Raw genomic sequence first — 13599 nt, forward strand, 5'->3', positions numbered from 1 at the left:
AACATGTGATTTGATTTATTTATATATATCACAATAAAGGCAGAAGTTTAGGGGAACCCAATGCCTTCCTGCTTGCTTTACTTGGTGAAATTCAATTCGTCTTAGGAGAATAGATAGGATTAAAGGTGCGTTTGTTTGTCATCACTAACGTTCACTAGCAAGACTAGAATATTTCTTAGTGTAGTCCAGTATTTGTTACCTACAAAGACTAAATTTAATGAAACTAGAGAGGACCCGCTTCGACTGACACCCTCGCTAAGAGGTCTTGCAAGACCCCCCAAATTGAAGAGCGCAAAGACCATCGGAACCAATTGCCAAAACGCGTTATCTTGGATCGATTGACTGTGCTCTTCCTTCTGCGAATCCTTAGGTCAGTTTCTTCTCCTTTCCGTCTCTGTTTTCTTGGATCAATTGGCCGATCTATCATGTTTAGGGTTTGATTGGGCAGGATTCTTTGTCGGCTTCTTCAGTTGCGATTGAACTTACTCTTCTTTTCATATTAGTATTCAACTAGAGTCTAGAGTGACGGGGTAATTTATGTTGAAGTTTAACTGTCAAACTCACGTGAAAATTGTATACTTTTTTTAGCAGTGAGAGTTAACAATAACGTTCTTATAATATTAATAAATGCATACAAGTATCATAACATGGACCAAACGATAATACCATGCGATGATATTGTGAAGTTACTGTTTCATTCCAATTGTTATTCTTAAAATAATTATGTAATGATTCAATTTTTGAAACTCAGTTTATATTTGCAAAATACTTGTATTTCAGTCAGTTAACATTATTCATACTTGCGTTTGAAGTTTCAAGTTTGACGTTTCCTACTCGAGTATCATTTGTATATTTTTAAAAAGGAAAAATAATTTAATACCTACATTATTGGATAAGTTATTAGGGGTTGGTTTTAGAATGGTCAAAATTATTAAATATGCCACAAAATTATAGTTGAAATCCCAATCCAAAGCTCCAACATTTTGAACCAAAATGAAAACGAAAAGCATGGAACATATGTTTGAGTTTTATTATTAGATTTTCTAAATCCTCCAAAGATATTCATCCATTGTTTAGATAATACCACCAACTAAGGGTGGCAATTTAATTGTGTTTGTGTATGTTATGTCAACTTACACTTTTATTTAATTTTGGTTTCTGTTTTGTTCGATTTATTTAATTTGATACTTATAAATAAATAGGGATTTGTGAGAACCTAAAACGCAGGCTCTTTAAGGTCCAGTTAATAATATTAATATTAATGTTGTCCAAATAGAAAAAATTTCAGTATGTTTAGAACACTAGATGATATATTGCATGTCATTACATAAGTAAAAAAAAGCTTCATAACGTTTCTCAATTTGCATAATAACATTTGATGTATCACTACATGTTTAAGCACGTTGAAAAATCTCTCGTACAAAGCCTCCACAGCTTTATTTAGTCAACCCTTGAATCATCAAAATCAGAAGCCAATGCTTGCTTAGTTTACACCCACCTTTACTTTGAGCAAAGCAATCAGGCAAATACTATTTCTCTTTGCTCCTCCTTCGTAATATGTGCTTTTTGGCTACCGAAGAATCAACTTTCATGTGACCTGGACTTGTAGAGTGTACATCACTCATCATATTGCATGACAAATGAGAAAAAAAAAAAAAATATATATATATATATGCAACGAACATTTCACATCCGAAAATTATTCTTTTTTGATCATTTGAACGAGATATTCAATTGCGTCAAGATACACTTGTTTAAAACTTACGACTTAGGATTTGACATATTTAGACTGTGTACATGCTGCAATGGCAAATCTACGTGCACTTGGAAGAACACCTAAGAACCACATAAACAGTTGGGTGATGTGATGTGATAGGGGAATTTAGGGTGATAGCAAAAACTGTGGGCTTAAACTGTGGCTGTTCGAAGGAAGGGATTCCCAAAAGTGGCAACCAAAGTGAATGACAAATTTACTTTCACGTAAATTTCCAGATCAATAACATAGCAGGATTACTTTTGGAAAACACGTAGAAATCACTTCGTTGTTCTACATCTCAGGAGAATGACGTTTATGTATTACTACCGTAATATTTTGTGTCAACAATACAAACGTAGTTTTTGGAATCCTACTGTCTAAGAAAATTGTTGTCTACTCTCGTTTGTCTTATTCAACGTTAGAAGAAAAAAACTATTTATTCAACCCTTGTTGTTATACTTTCTTCTTTGTCACTACTCATTATATTGATTGAGCAAAGGATAAATATATTTTCGTACGATAATATTATTCAAACACTCTCTTTTACCTTACATATATTCTTGTTAAGTTTTGTTCGTTGAACTTCTTCATTCCATTTAATCTCATGGTTAAAATTTAAAAATAATAATGAGAGATTAAATAAGTATGTAAATAACATTATTTTTTTTTTCTTTAAATCATAAATTCTTACGAGAACGAAAGATGATATTATTGGCACGAAAAATACATAACGGGAAAAATATACATGTGAGATAGACATTCATCTCCCACCTTCCCCGTTAACGGTGGATGACTTCATAGGGATCCAAAGTCCAAAGGCGTAATTAAAGTGGAAGAAATTGCGTGTCCTTTTTAGTCACGGAAAGCAGCTGCAGCGGCAAGAAGACGAGGAAATGTGGACATTGGGAAGCTGCCGCTGCCACAGCATTGAACGCTGCACAGCAACCTCTACAAATTATTAACTCGTATATTTTCAATTCAATCGAATCCTCTCTCTCCTCTCTCTTTCTCTCTCTCTCTCTCTCTCTCTCTCTCGCTTCTCGGTCAAAACCTCTACTTCACCGAGTGATCCGAGTCGGCCGAGTCCGCTTTCGCAACGCGGAATCGTCACCCACCATTAAAACAACTTCCCTATTCATTTCCTTTGAAGATTCAAAAACCCACCAATCAAAGCGAGAGGCTTTGGATTCCTTGGGAAATTTTGACTGTGCCCAGTTGCTTGTTTCTTCTAAAGTTTCATGGCTTCGGCGGCGATATTCTCATCGATGCGGAGGCGGAGGTCACCTTCTCTGGAGGCATTTTTAGCTCCGGTTGACCTTTCCGACGTCGCCCTTGTACAAACCCTTGTCTCCGTCGCTGCCGACATAGTTTCCTCCTTCTCAGACAAGTTCTTATCCATCCAGCGGCGGAATTCGAGGTCCCTGGTGCGGAAAGTTGAGATCTTTCTCGTGCTCTTGGAGTATCTGAGGGACTCCGACGCTACCCTGCCGTGTACGGCGGTCATCTGCCTGAAAGAGCTATACTTGCTGTTGTACAGATCCAAAATACTCCTCGATTGCTGCGCCCAATCCAGTAAGTTGTGGCTTTTGCTTCAGAACCATCCAATTTCCGGCCATTTTCACGATATGAATCAGGAAATTTCGACCCTTTTGGATGTTTTTCCGATGGAGGACGTCGGATTGGGGGAGGACGTGAGGGAGCAGATTGAGCTCCTGCAGCTACAGGCCAGGAGGGCGAGGCTGTTCATCGACGAAGGAGACGAGGGGCTGAGGGTTCAGTTCTTTTTGTTTCTTGACGAATTCGAGAAGGGCCGGGTTCCTGACTCGGCCGATTTGTGGTTGTTTTTGGTTGAAAGATTGGGGATTCGAGACGCCAAGAGTTGCAGGCACGAAATCGAGTTCTTGGAGGAGCAGATTGTGAACCACGAAGGTGACGTTGAGCCCACCGTTTCGGTGCTCAATGGGTTTGTGGCCTTCACTCGGTATTGCAGGTTTTTGCTTTTCGGTTTCGAAGAAGACGAGGTTGAATCGGGGATTGGGAACAATCAGAGGAAGCCTCGAAGAGGGTTGATTACTAAGGAGATTGCGGAGACTTTTATAACGATTCCGAAGGACTTTTGCTGCCCCATATCATTGGATTTGATGAGGGAGCCGGTGATCATTTCGACAGGACAGACGTATGATCGGAGTTCGATTTCGAGGTGGTTGGAAGAAGGGCATTGTACTTGCCCAAAAACAGGACAAATGCTGCCCAGCACTCGCCTTGTTCCGAATCGGGCTTTGAGGAATTTGATCATGCAGTGGTGCACTGCTTATGGAATTCCGTATGACCCTCCAGAGTCTGCAGATGCATCAGCAAACAGCTTTGCGGCTGCTTCTCCCTCCAAGGCTGCACTTGCAGCCAATAAAGCGACGGCAGGGCTTCTAATCCAACGGCTGGAGGATGGGTCACCATGTGCACAAACTATAGCTGCTCGCGAACTTCGATTGCTGGCAAAAACAGGAAGAGAAAACCGTGCTTTCATTGCGGAAGCTGGGGCAATTCCCCATCTTTGTAAGTTACTCTCGTCTCCAAACTCTGTTGCCCAAGAGAATTCTGTAACAGCAATGCTCAACTTATCGATATATGAAAAAAACAAAAGCCGAATTGTGGACGAAGAAGGGTGTTTGGGGTCTATTGTTAATGTTCTGAGGTTTGGGCACACGACTGAGGCGAGGGAGAATGCTGCAGCAACTTTATTTAGTCTCTCTGCAGTTCATGACTATAAGAAGAGAATAGCTGACGAGGAAGGGGGAATCGAAGCTTTGGCAGGATTGTTGAGAGAGGGTACCCCAAGAGGAAAGAAGGACGCCGTGACAGCTTTGTTTAACCTGTCGACTCACACCGAAAATTGCATGAGAATGATAGAGGCTGGGGCTGTTACAGCGCTTGTAAGCGCCTTGGGAAACGAAGGGGTTGCTGAGGAAGCAGCTGGTGCATTGGCATTGGTTGTCAGGCAGCCTTTTGCGGCTAAAGCGGTGGCAAAAGAGGACGTTGCAGTGGCAGGTTTGATAGGGATGATGCGTTGCGGGACTCCAAGGGGTAAAGAAAATGCAGTTGCAGCTTTGCTCGAGCTGTGCCGATGCGGTGGAGCTGCTGCAACCGAGAGGGTAGTTAAGGCACCAGCTTTGGCGGGGTTACTTCAGATGTTGCTTTTTACCGGTACAAAGCGGGCAAGAAGAAAGGCAGCTTCTCTTGCTAGAGTGTTCCAAAGGTGTGAGAATGCTGCAGCAATGCATTTTGGTGGTCTCGGCGTGGGATATGCACTTGCAGGTAACTCGACTGCAAATAGGGATTCGAGTTTTGTAGGTGATGTTTCAGTGCCGATGCCCATTTCCGTGCCTGTTTTATAGTGGTAACATTCCCCCCAGATTCGTAGTATTCCTTGCTCATAAATATTTTCATTTTTGTTGAACATATTTACACATTCTTTCATTGACATTGGAGGTCATAAAGAAGGTACAGGAGTATCTTATCTAGTGAGCTTTAAGAGAATGCTTTCTGTTGTCGAGCTTCTAGTGCAAGATTCGTATACATTGTAATGTCCAGTGATTTGGAAAACGAAACCAGAAACTGTTCAGAAAAATTGCAAGACCGTTACAAATTCATAAACTGTATTTTCAGGGGATGTTTCTCATTTTTTTCCTTCGTAAAATATGCTTCTGATGCAGAAATTTAGATTGCTTTCGATGTTCTGTACTGAAGAATACTGTGTGGCATGATTCTTGGAGATCTTATGAACTAGCATAATAAAAACTGAGTCTACATTCAGTTTAAGCGCTCACCGACAATAAAAAACGCTTCTGATTGTGTTTGTTCCTTACAAAAACTTAAAAAGTGCTAAATAGTGATAGTAGCGTTTTTATGTCACATGCGTTTTCTGTTACTTTAAGGATTTAGAGCTCGTTTGGAAGTGTTTATAAAATAGCTGAAGACGCTTTTGATGAAAGTGTTTTGGAAACTAATTCTTAATAAAAATGCAAGTAAATTTTAAAAATGCACTTAGCTTCTTGCAAAAAAGTGCTTTTGGAACCCAATTTTTTTTTTTTCTCCAAAAATACTTTTAATCATTTTAAAACCATTTTAAAACTTGCCTTTATATTTTAGAAGAGCTAGAAACCTATACTCGTTAAAAAGTCTGAAGAATTTACTTTTATGAAAGAGTGTAAAGGAAGGGGATGAAGACATTTTCTGGAGACTAGAAATAGTGGTTAGTTGTGAGTGATGTAATATTGGACATAATTTTCTTCTTTTGACCAAATGCCAAGTTTGGTGAGGTGACCCAACCTGTTTCATCCACGCCCTAGATTCTTATCAGCCAAGCATTAGTCGGACGGTCGAGTCACGTCACTACTCTGGTACTCTCTTTATTATTTTGGGATAGCCATTTTGTCAATCCGAGGCGTGTGGCAATCGACATTCACGATTATTCAAATTCGATTCGACTGACCGGGAACACCAAAATCGCTACAATCTTATCGCTTTCATTGAGTTGATTGGAGCACCTTGGGTGAGAAAAAGCTTGGAAGATGTCATTGGCTTCTTTTTTTCAAACTATCTTTAAAGAGAATATGTTATGATGGGCGTTAGGCAACCACTAAAGTCTGTTGGAAAATTCCACTTGGAAGCAGAATCTTGTTTGCAATCGAGAGCTTTTGTAATGGCAACTGTGTGTGGTGGAGGAGGAAACATGCCTTTCACTAACCCAATCCCATCTACTTATTACTATCAGATTGAAAGGAGGGGAACGTACTCAAAGTTGATGCACCAAAAGGCTCCATTTATTTAAATTATATTTGGAGACTGATATCAAAGACATGTTTTCTGGTTAGAGAAGAAGGTATTAACATGGCTGCTTGATTAGGTCAATTCTTACACCGAGTCAAATTCAACAAGATCAAAATATAGAGCATTTTATATTTTTTTGAAAAGTACTTACAAATGACGTGGTAAGACATCTCTCGTAGTAAAGCTTAAAATCCTAAGCCCCTATTTATTCATCATACTGGCTTGTTTCACATACAAACTAAGGTTCTGATCTCTCTCTCTCTCTCTCACGGCTCAAATTTTTGGTCCACGGGCTCCGGAGTTGGAGGAGAGAATCTCGAATCATATATTTGAAGCCAAATCACAGCAGTTGGAGTAGTAATGATGGTTTCTAATGATAATAGCACACCATCCATATTGGTTACAGCTTATAACCCATTTTCTTGGTCCTCTTTCTTGACCTAAATAAATAACTAATAAAAAACGATGGGCTATGTTTTAAGGGAGTTGCTCAACTTGAACTTTCTTGGGTCCCAAATAAAGATTTCAAAGATCAACTCATTGTTTAGTAATGGTGTTTCAGTGTGCCAAAATTTTCAGTTCGATACATAAAGTCTCATAACACAAATAGTTGAATGCTTGAAAAGAAATTTCAACTGCTTAGTATATCAGTCATGTTTCCAACATATTGAAAAATTTCTCCTTAGTTAGAGTCACTCTTTATCTCCAAATCACATTTTTTGGGTCAATATCTCTAAATTACATTATGGCAAATATAAAACGTAGTTGGATAAAACCCTAAAAAATTCATTACATTGTAGATGTGGGTTCGGTTAATTGACCGGGATAGTACTCACTCTGTTATATTCAAGTTTGATTTCTTTATGTATAACTTCATATTAAAGTAATGTTTATGCACACGTTAAACTGTGATTTGCCTGCATGAAAAACGCAGCATTCTATTTGCCATTTGGTAATAGCAATAGGAATATCACTTTGTGTGCTTGTTCTCCATCCTTTGGCAATGCCTAAGTGGAAGACAATGTGCACATGGGGGGAGGGGTTCTCTTCTTCACCTTCAAACACGGCAACCCTCATGGCACGCCTCTCTGGTTTTGTTCAATTTGTTCATAACTTGGACTGCCTGGACTGCAAGAAAAGTCTTGAACTTTTAGTACAAATTTAATACGTTGCCTTCAAGGCAGGAAGTCTTGGATTCTGTTGGAGAAAGAATTGTAGTTTCAGTCCGTTGAGTCATAAATTCTTAACGTTGTAGTTGGGATTAGTGCATCTTTTTTTTTATATATATATAATTAGGTTATTTTAAGATGGTTGAACCTTAATTCCTCATTGAATTAATGTCTGTCTTTGTAGCCGGCCATTGGAAGAAGATGGTTGGGTGTAAAAATGAGGCATATATAATATTACATGGTTGAAACTTGAATGTTGAACCTTCAGCCCAGCCAAAGTAATCAATCTAGAGATCTGCCCATCACAGTAGGAACAAGACAGACAGAAGAAGGTGTGACCATACGTAATACCGTCACGTTGAGTTATTAATTCAAGTGTTATAATTGTATATGTGATTGACGAGTTTGTATTTTATAGTATTTAGTTATTAAATAAAATCCGTGTTATAACATAAATGAATTGTAACATAACGTGACTATGTGATGGTCATACCAAATAAAGAGGTTTATAATGCTTCGAGTAGTGTTTGACCATTCCAAAAATCAAAGTCTTGGCAATACAATAACAATTCTACGGCAGGAAACAACAATTCTAGACGAGAATAGTGTTGTAGTAGTCTTGGTCTTAGGCTTTACAAAGGTATTCTTGTTTTAATACTAGCAGCTTCAAAAATGAGAACTTGTGTATCAGAAAATTCATTGACATGGTCCTAACTAGGAGAAAAATTTACATGCAGTCGAGTGATGAGATATTTGTAGTGTAGTCACGTAATGAGAATTGTAGGAAGTAGGAACAGATGCCAATATCCTGACCATCAACATGGTCAGTCATTGTCACAAGAAGTGTGACCCGTGCATTGAGATTGTTCTTAAGTGAGGTCGAATGGTACATGAATACATCGTTTGTTCACTTGTAATGGTGCAAACCGACGATTTTCTCCCAAATTAGGAGAAGACCTTATGAGTGGCAGGTAGGCCCGTATATGGCAATGAATACAGTCGGTCTGCTCTTTTGTGATCAAGTACAAGGAATCCCGCTTTGTGGTCGAGAAGATAAGAGTAACGCAGAGTTAGGTGAGACAAAACACAAAGAGTCGTAAGAGATGAATCAAAACTTGCATGTAGGGTTTTCGAAATTTCAAGTATTTTCATATTTTTTTTTTCTGCTTCCTTTGGATTCCTATTATAACCTAAGGTTTTAAATATACTAACTGCATCACCACATGAGAAAGTCCAACTAAAAATTGAATGGAGTGGATCAGAATGAACCATAAAATGTAATTTGAAGCCCATTTGGCATGTTATAGACTGGAAGTTGTTCATTTTTCAAGCAAAACATGGATGCTTCATTTCACATTTCTTAGATTGCCATGGGCCCATGAGCAACAAACTTGGACTGAGCTCATTTCATTTTAATTTCGTTACTGGAAAAAAAACAAAAAATGAAGCTACTAATCACCTCAGCCTTTAGCATTTGTCCAAAAAAAATAATTAAACATCAAAATCGGAGGTCCGAGGATTTCGAAATTTCCAAAATTGATTGGAAATTTTTTTTTTTTTTTGACAAGGTAGCCTATGTGCCGAAAAAGTCCGTTGGATTCAAGCTCAAGCTATAGCCGGTGTCTGCTCAGGCTTCCAAAAATATGTGTTCATTGCCTAGGGACAAGAATGTCAAAGTCGCTGACAGTCCACTCAGCAACTTGATCTGGATCTTTGAAAATTTCAGTCCCCAAATCTATAGACATCCATTGCCTTTTAGCTGGCGGAGTTCCTGGATCCTGCAAATATCACCAACTTAACTTAGCAACAATTGTATGTCACAAATGTGGAACACGGTGCAAATATTGACATTATATTAATACAAAATCTGTCCTTTAACAAAGAACGGACGTCCTGCACAGAGAATTCTACATGTAGAATTTTTTTAAAATTCACAAGGTTAAACATTATCAAACCTGGTAAAAATGAAGTGATTGTGACAACCTCCCAACATCGAGCTCCCATGTTCTTGGATCCCCAATCCAACCCTCCCCTTGCTTTGTAGGGTATCCGTACTCACCCCAAACCGGGTGTGGCAAGATCTGCATTATCTCCTGAGGTTGAGGATTGCTATACGGATCACATAAACTAAAAGGAGGCTCGAGATACTCCGCATTCCCCGGCGAGCAGTACAAGTGGTAGGCGGCGTAAGGGAAGCGGGCGGTGTCATTGCGATGAATCCGTGTGCCGTTAGGGAATGTGTGGTAAGGCGGGCACACATTGAGGTTGTTTGGTTGGCACCATGAAGTTATGTTAGGGTTTATGATCATTTCACTCTGTCTAGTAACATCTGAAGTCACATCGCCATCACAAGGCTTCCCACTGTTCTTCCAACAGCTCCCAATGTCCATGAGATAAAATTGACTGCTAGGACCCCCACCTTTGATCACATTTAAAATGAACCTCACTTTAAAATTTGGCGATTCTGGAATCTGCATTGCAATCGAAAATGTGGATTGTGGAGTGAGATAGGTATCTTCATTCCCAAGAAATGTTTTGCTTGCAAGAAAAAGCTTTCGGAAGGAAAAAAGTACGCTTTTCTTAAGGATGCCACAAAGATTGACTAGTAGGAACGTTTTCTTAGGTAAAGCTCATGAATATATGAAAAGGGTTACTCACAATTTTGGACATCCCTCTTGTAGTGTAATGGTATCCACCAGAAAGTCCATGGGTGGCGTCCGATCTGAAGTAAAGCATCAGCCAAGGATACTTTGCTGAAGTCCTCAAGACATGATGGAAAACCCAACTCCCCTCTCCAAGTTTCTTTTCCCAAGTGACAGAATGGTAAGAAATGTTTCCAACCATCCCTCTGCTCAAATCTGCATCCTTATCCCACGACCCGTAAAACCTTCCCTTTAGAGTCAAATTAGGCACCTTCAAATTGGTGTAGTCATGATAAATAGAAGGCTGGTTCATGCATCCATGTCCGAAGCAAGGAAAACCGCTTCCTTCGGGTTTAAAGGGTCCAACTTTGTGACCATTTTTGGGGCATTTGGCTGCATAAGTGTCCATGTTGCCGCTCTTGAGCATGATCATCCAAAACTGCCATGGATTTGGGGTGTCTTCAACTTGGCATTTAGAACCCAAATAAAGCTCCTTATCCACCGCGTAAAGATCTACGTTGAACTCAGCCTTTTGCCGCAGACCAAGAAAATGCTCTCCCATCTTCAACTTGTTGTCTCGTTCTGTGACTCTGTGGACTAATGCGTACGGCATCTTGTTGCAAGAGCATGATTCCCCTGTCACATATAAAAATTCATACAAAAGAAACAAATTTTAAAGAATAATTCATGCTAAAATCAGCATTTTCATTGGTGGTATTATACTTCCCACCCCATTCAGGATCGAGGGTCGATGCTTGCATCCTGTAACCTTCGCTGAGGAGTTAATCTTGCATAATCTTCTATTTATTAAATATAAATAAATATGAAGAGTGTTAAACATACCTTCCGGCTGTGGAGAAGCTTGGTATATGTCAAAGCAATCAGCAGCTCTTGGGCTGCCAGTTGGAGGTTCTTCTCCAACCTCATTGCACTGATTCCACGACTCGATCGCCAACCGGAGATTGTCCCGTCTCATTCCCGAATCGCCCACCGCCGATACATACTCATTCTTCGCCGCCACGGACAAAAACCCTTCACAGAAAACCAGAACAAGAAGAAGAAGAAAACAAAATGGGATTCTTCTGTGAGCCATTTGATAAAAAATTGAGATATGAATGTTTATTTGCTGTACATTTTATATACCAAAAAGCTACTACCAAAGGGTTGATGAAATTGGATGATTTGGAGAGTTCTTAGTGTGATTAGAGGGAATTACTTTGTGATCAAGATTTTAGATTTGCAGCTTGCATGGATCATACTCATTCTTGTTAATAAATGCTTTGTCTAGTTAGGCTGACTACTAAAAACTTTAGGAGGTTTAGTAGTACTATGCGGCACTCATTCTCATAAAAAAAACTCTACTTTTATATCATCTGTGTGACGTTGATAATATGGATTGGATAATGCTGGGGAAATCAAGTTTTCAGACTAAATTTGTAAATTATATGATGTGTCACCAGTAGAAAATAAGCACGTCAATTAACACTAAGTAATGATTCAATCGTCAACAACCAACCATATCATATGCTTTATAAATTTTGGTTTAAATAGATGATCTCCCTAGCATTACTCATACGGGGTTCAATATGTAGGGGCTTAAATTTTAAAATTTATGTGGGGTCCCCTAGCATTACTCATATGGGATTTAAAAATTAAATTTACAAAAAAAAAATTAAGTAATGCTAGGGAAATAAATTATGTGGGGGCTTTTGGACCATTTTTAAAAAATAAAAAAGGAAATTCTGGTTTAAGCAAGGACTAGAGAATTAGGCGAGTAGAACTACATATCAAACACAATTAATCATGCATTCATACTACTACTGCAGCCTACCCTGTCCTCTGTCCTCATACACCATACCCACGAAAATTTATACCAAAACACATCATTCGTGAAAAAAGTTCTTATAAAAGCGTGAAATTTTTTTTTTTCGTCTCATCCAACTCTACGCTAATTTTACCCGATTTAAAAACCACCATAATCAGAAAGTCCTAGGCAAAAATTTGTTTGGAAAAATGAGATGTATCCATCTGCCAGACCGCCACATGATCAATTTTGTTAATTAAGAAAAGGCAGAGTTTTTCTTTGTTAGATTATCGTCAGTAGTGACCAGTTTGGTGCACATTCTCCTTCATACCTGAAAACCTACTTTCCCAACCGACACAAACAAACAAATCCACTCTCCTCATTGTCTTTGGAAAGCTTTTGGGATGTAACACTTCTACTAATTTATTTGAACTGACTAACTACCCTCTTAAATTTCATTTAACTAAAATTTGGAGCTAACTACTAACTTAGGACCAAGTAATGTTCAAGTCCATTTCCACTTATCCTTTTCAAGGTTGGTTATAAATTAGTCAAGGGACCAACTTCATAGACTGTGTGCTGTTGTTTTGAAACGACAGACAATTAAATCATTCGGGTTTTATTTTTCATGTCAAACGTGAGACTTACACGCAACCAAGATGTTAAGGTGGCAGTGTTTCAAATTTATTATGTGTCGTCATGTGTTTGAATTTTCTCACGTAGCGTGACGTGATTGATTTAAGATATTGTCACATTGGCGTCCCCATTATATATTGATTCATCTCTGGAAACAAGTAGGACAACCTTGGATTGGACCAGTTTAAGATGGGGAAATCTATACGTTTTACCAGCTTTAACCTTTAGCTATCAGATGTTGGTGCAAATATAAGTAATACAAGTTACTTGATGAGCAAGATTTTGAGAGGTGGACGAAGAACACCATCCAGTTAGGAGGGTCAGATAATCATTGGGCCACACATGGGATGGGACTATAACTTGTGAGCCACCCGACCAGAAACCTAGATCACATACCTTTCTTCATACACAAGCGTCTTACAACACATAATTAAAATTTTAAAACAAAATTAACTGACTAGAAAACACATAATTGCAACTTTTAAGTTTCCAAATTACTTGTATCACTGTTTTGTATGACCAACTCAAACCTCCGAAATTTCTCTCCTAATTGTTGTTAATTGCCCACAATCTTCTCCTTCAACTTAGATCCAACTCGATCGACTCTCTATCAACTTTCGATTACTTTCACTGTTCCATCAATGTCCGTCGTGCCCAATTACCTACTTTACAAATTAATTTTCTCTATTATTGTATTGCATTCTGAATTAGTAATTGTACGTCTGTAAGATCAACTAAACCATAAACCCTAAACATTTGTACATG

At 38.8% G+C, this 13599-nt stretch overlaps 2 protein-coding genes across 5 annotated transcripts; one reads left to right on the forward strand and one right to left on the reverse strand.

Moving 5' to 3' along the window:
- The first annotated feature begins 2449 nt into the window (after window positions 1-2449).
- Window positions 2450-5432, forward strand: LOC137725343 (U-box domain-containing protein 17). Its single transcript, XM_068463994.2, has one exon. The coding sequence runs from the start codon at window positions 2995-2997 to the stop codon at window positions 5146-5148; it is 2154 nt and encodes a 717-aa protein (XP_068320095.2). The 5' UTR covers window positions 2450-2994; the 3' UTR covers window positions 5149-5432.
- Window positions 5433-9074: 3642 nt separating this feature from the next.
- On the reverse strand, window positions 9075-11756 carry LOC137723426 (uncharacterized). 4 transcript variants are annotated; one of them, XM_088693827.1, is made up of 5 exons: window positions 11611-11734; window positions 11238-11426; window positions 10411-11030; window positions 9708-10223; window positions 9075-9530 (listed from the first exon to the last, which is right to left on the reverse strand). In XM_088693827.1, exons 2-5 carry the CDS (start codon window positions 11368-11370, stop codon window positions 9402-9404), a joined length of 1398 nt encoding a protein of 465 aa, XP_088549953.1. In that variant the 5' UTR covers window positions 11371-11426; window positions 11611-11734; the 3' UTR covers window positions 9075-9401. The 4 variants fall into 4 exon arrangements, with proteins under 4 accessions (XP_088549953.1, XP_088549955.1, XP_088549954.1 ...); XM_088693829.1 differs by having other exon boundaries at window positions 11552-11730; XM_088693828.1 differs by having other exon boundaries at window positions 11538-11730.
- Window positions 11757-13599: the final 1843 nt, after the last annotated feature.

The sequence above is a fragment of the Pyrus communis genome, chromosome 5, assembly GCF_041283825.1.
Source record: "Pyrus communis isolate YQ-2024b chromosome 5, ASM4128382v1, whole genome shotgun sequence".
NCBI lineage: Eukaryota > Viridiplantae > Streptophyta > Magnoliopsida > Rosales > Rosaceae > Pyrus > Pyrus communis.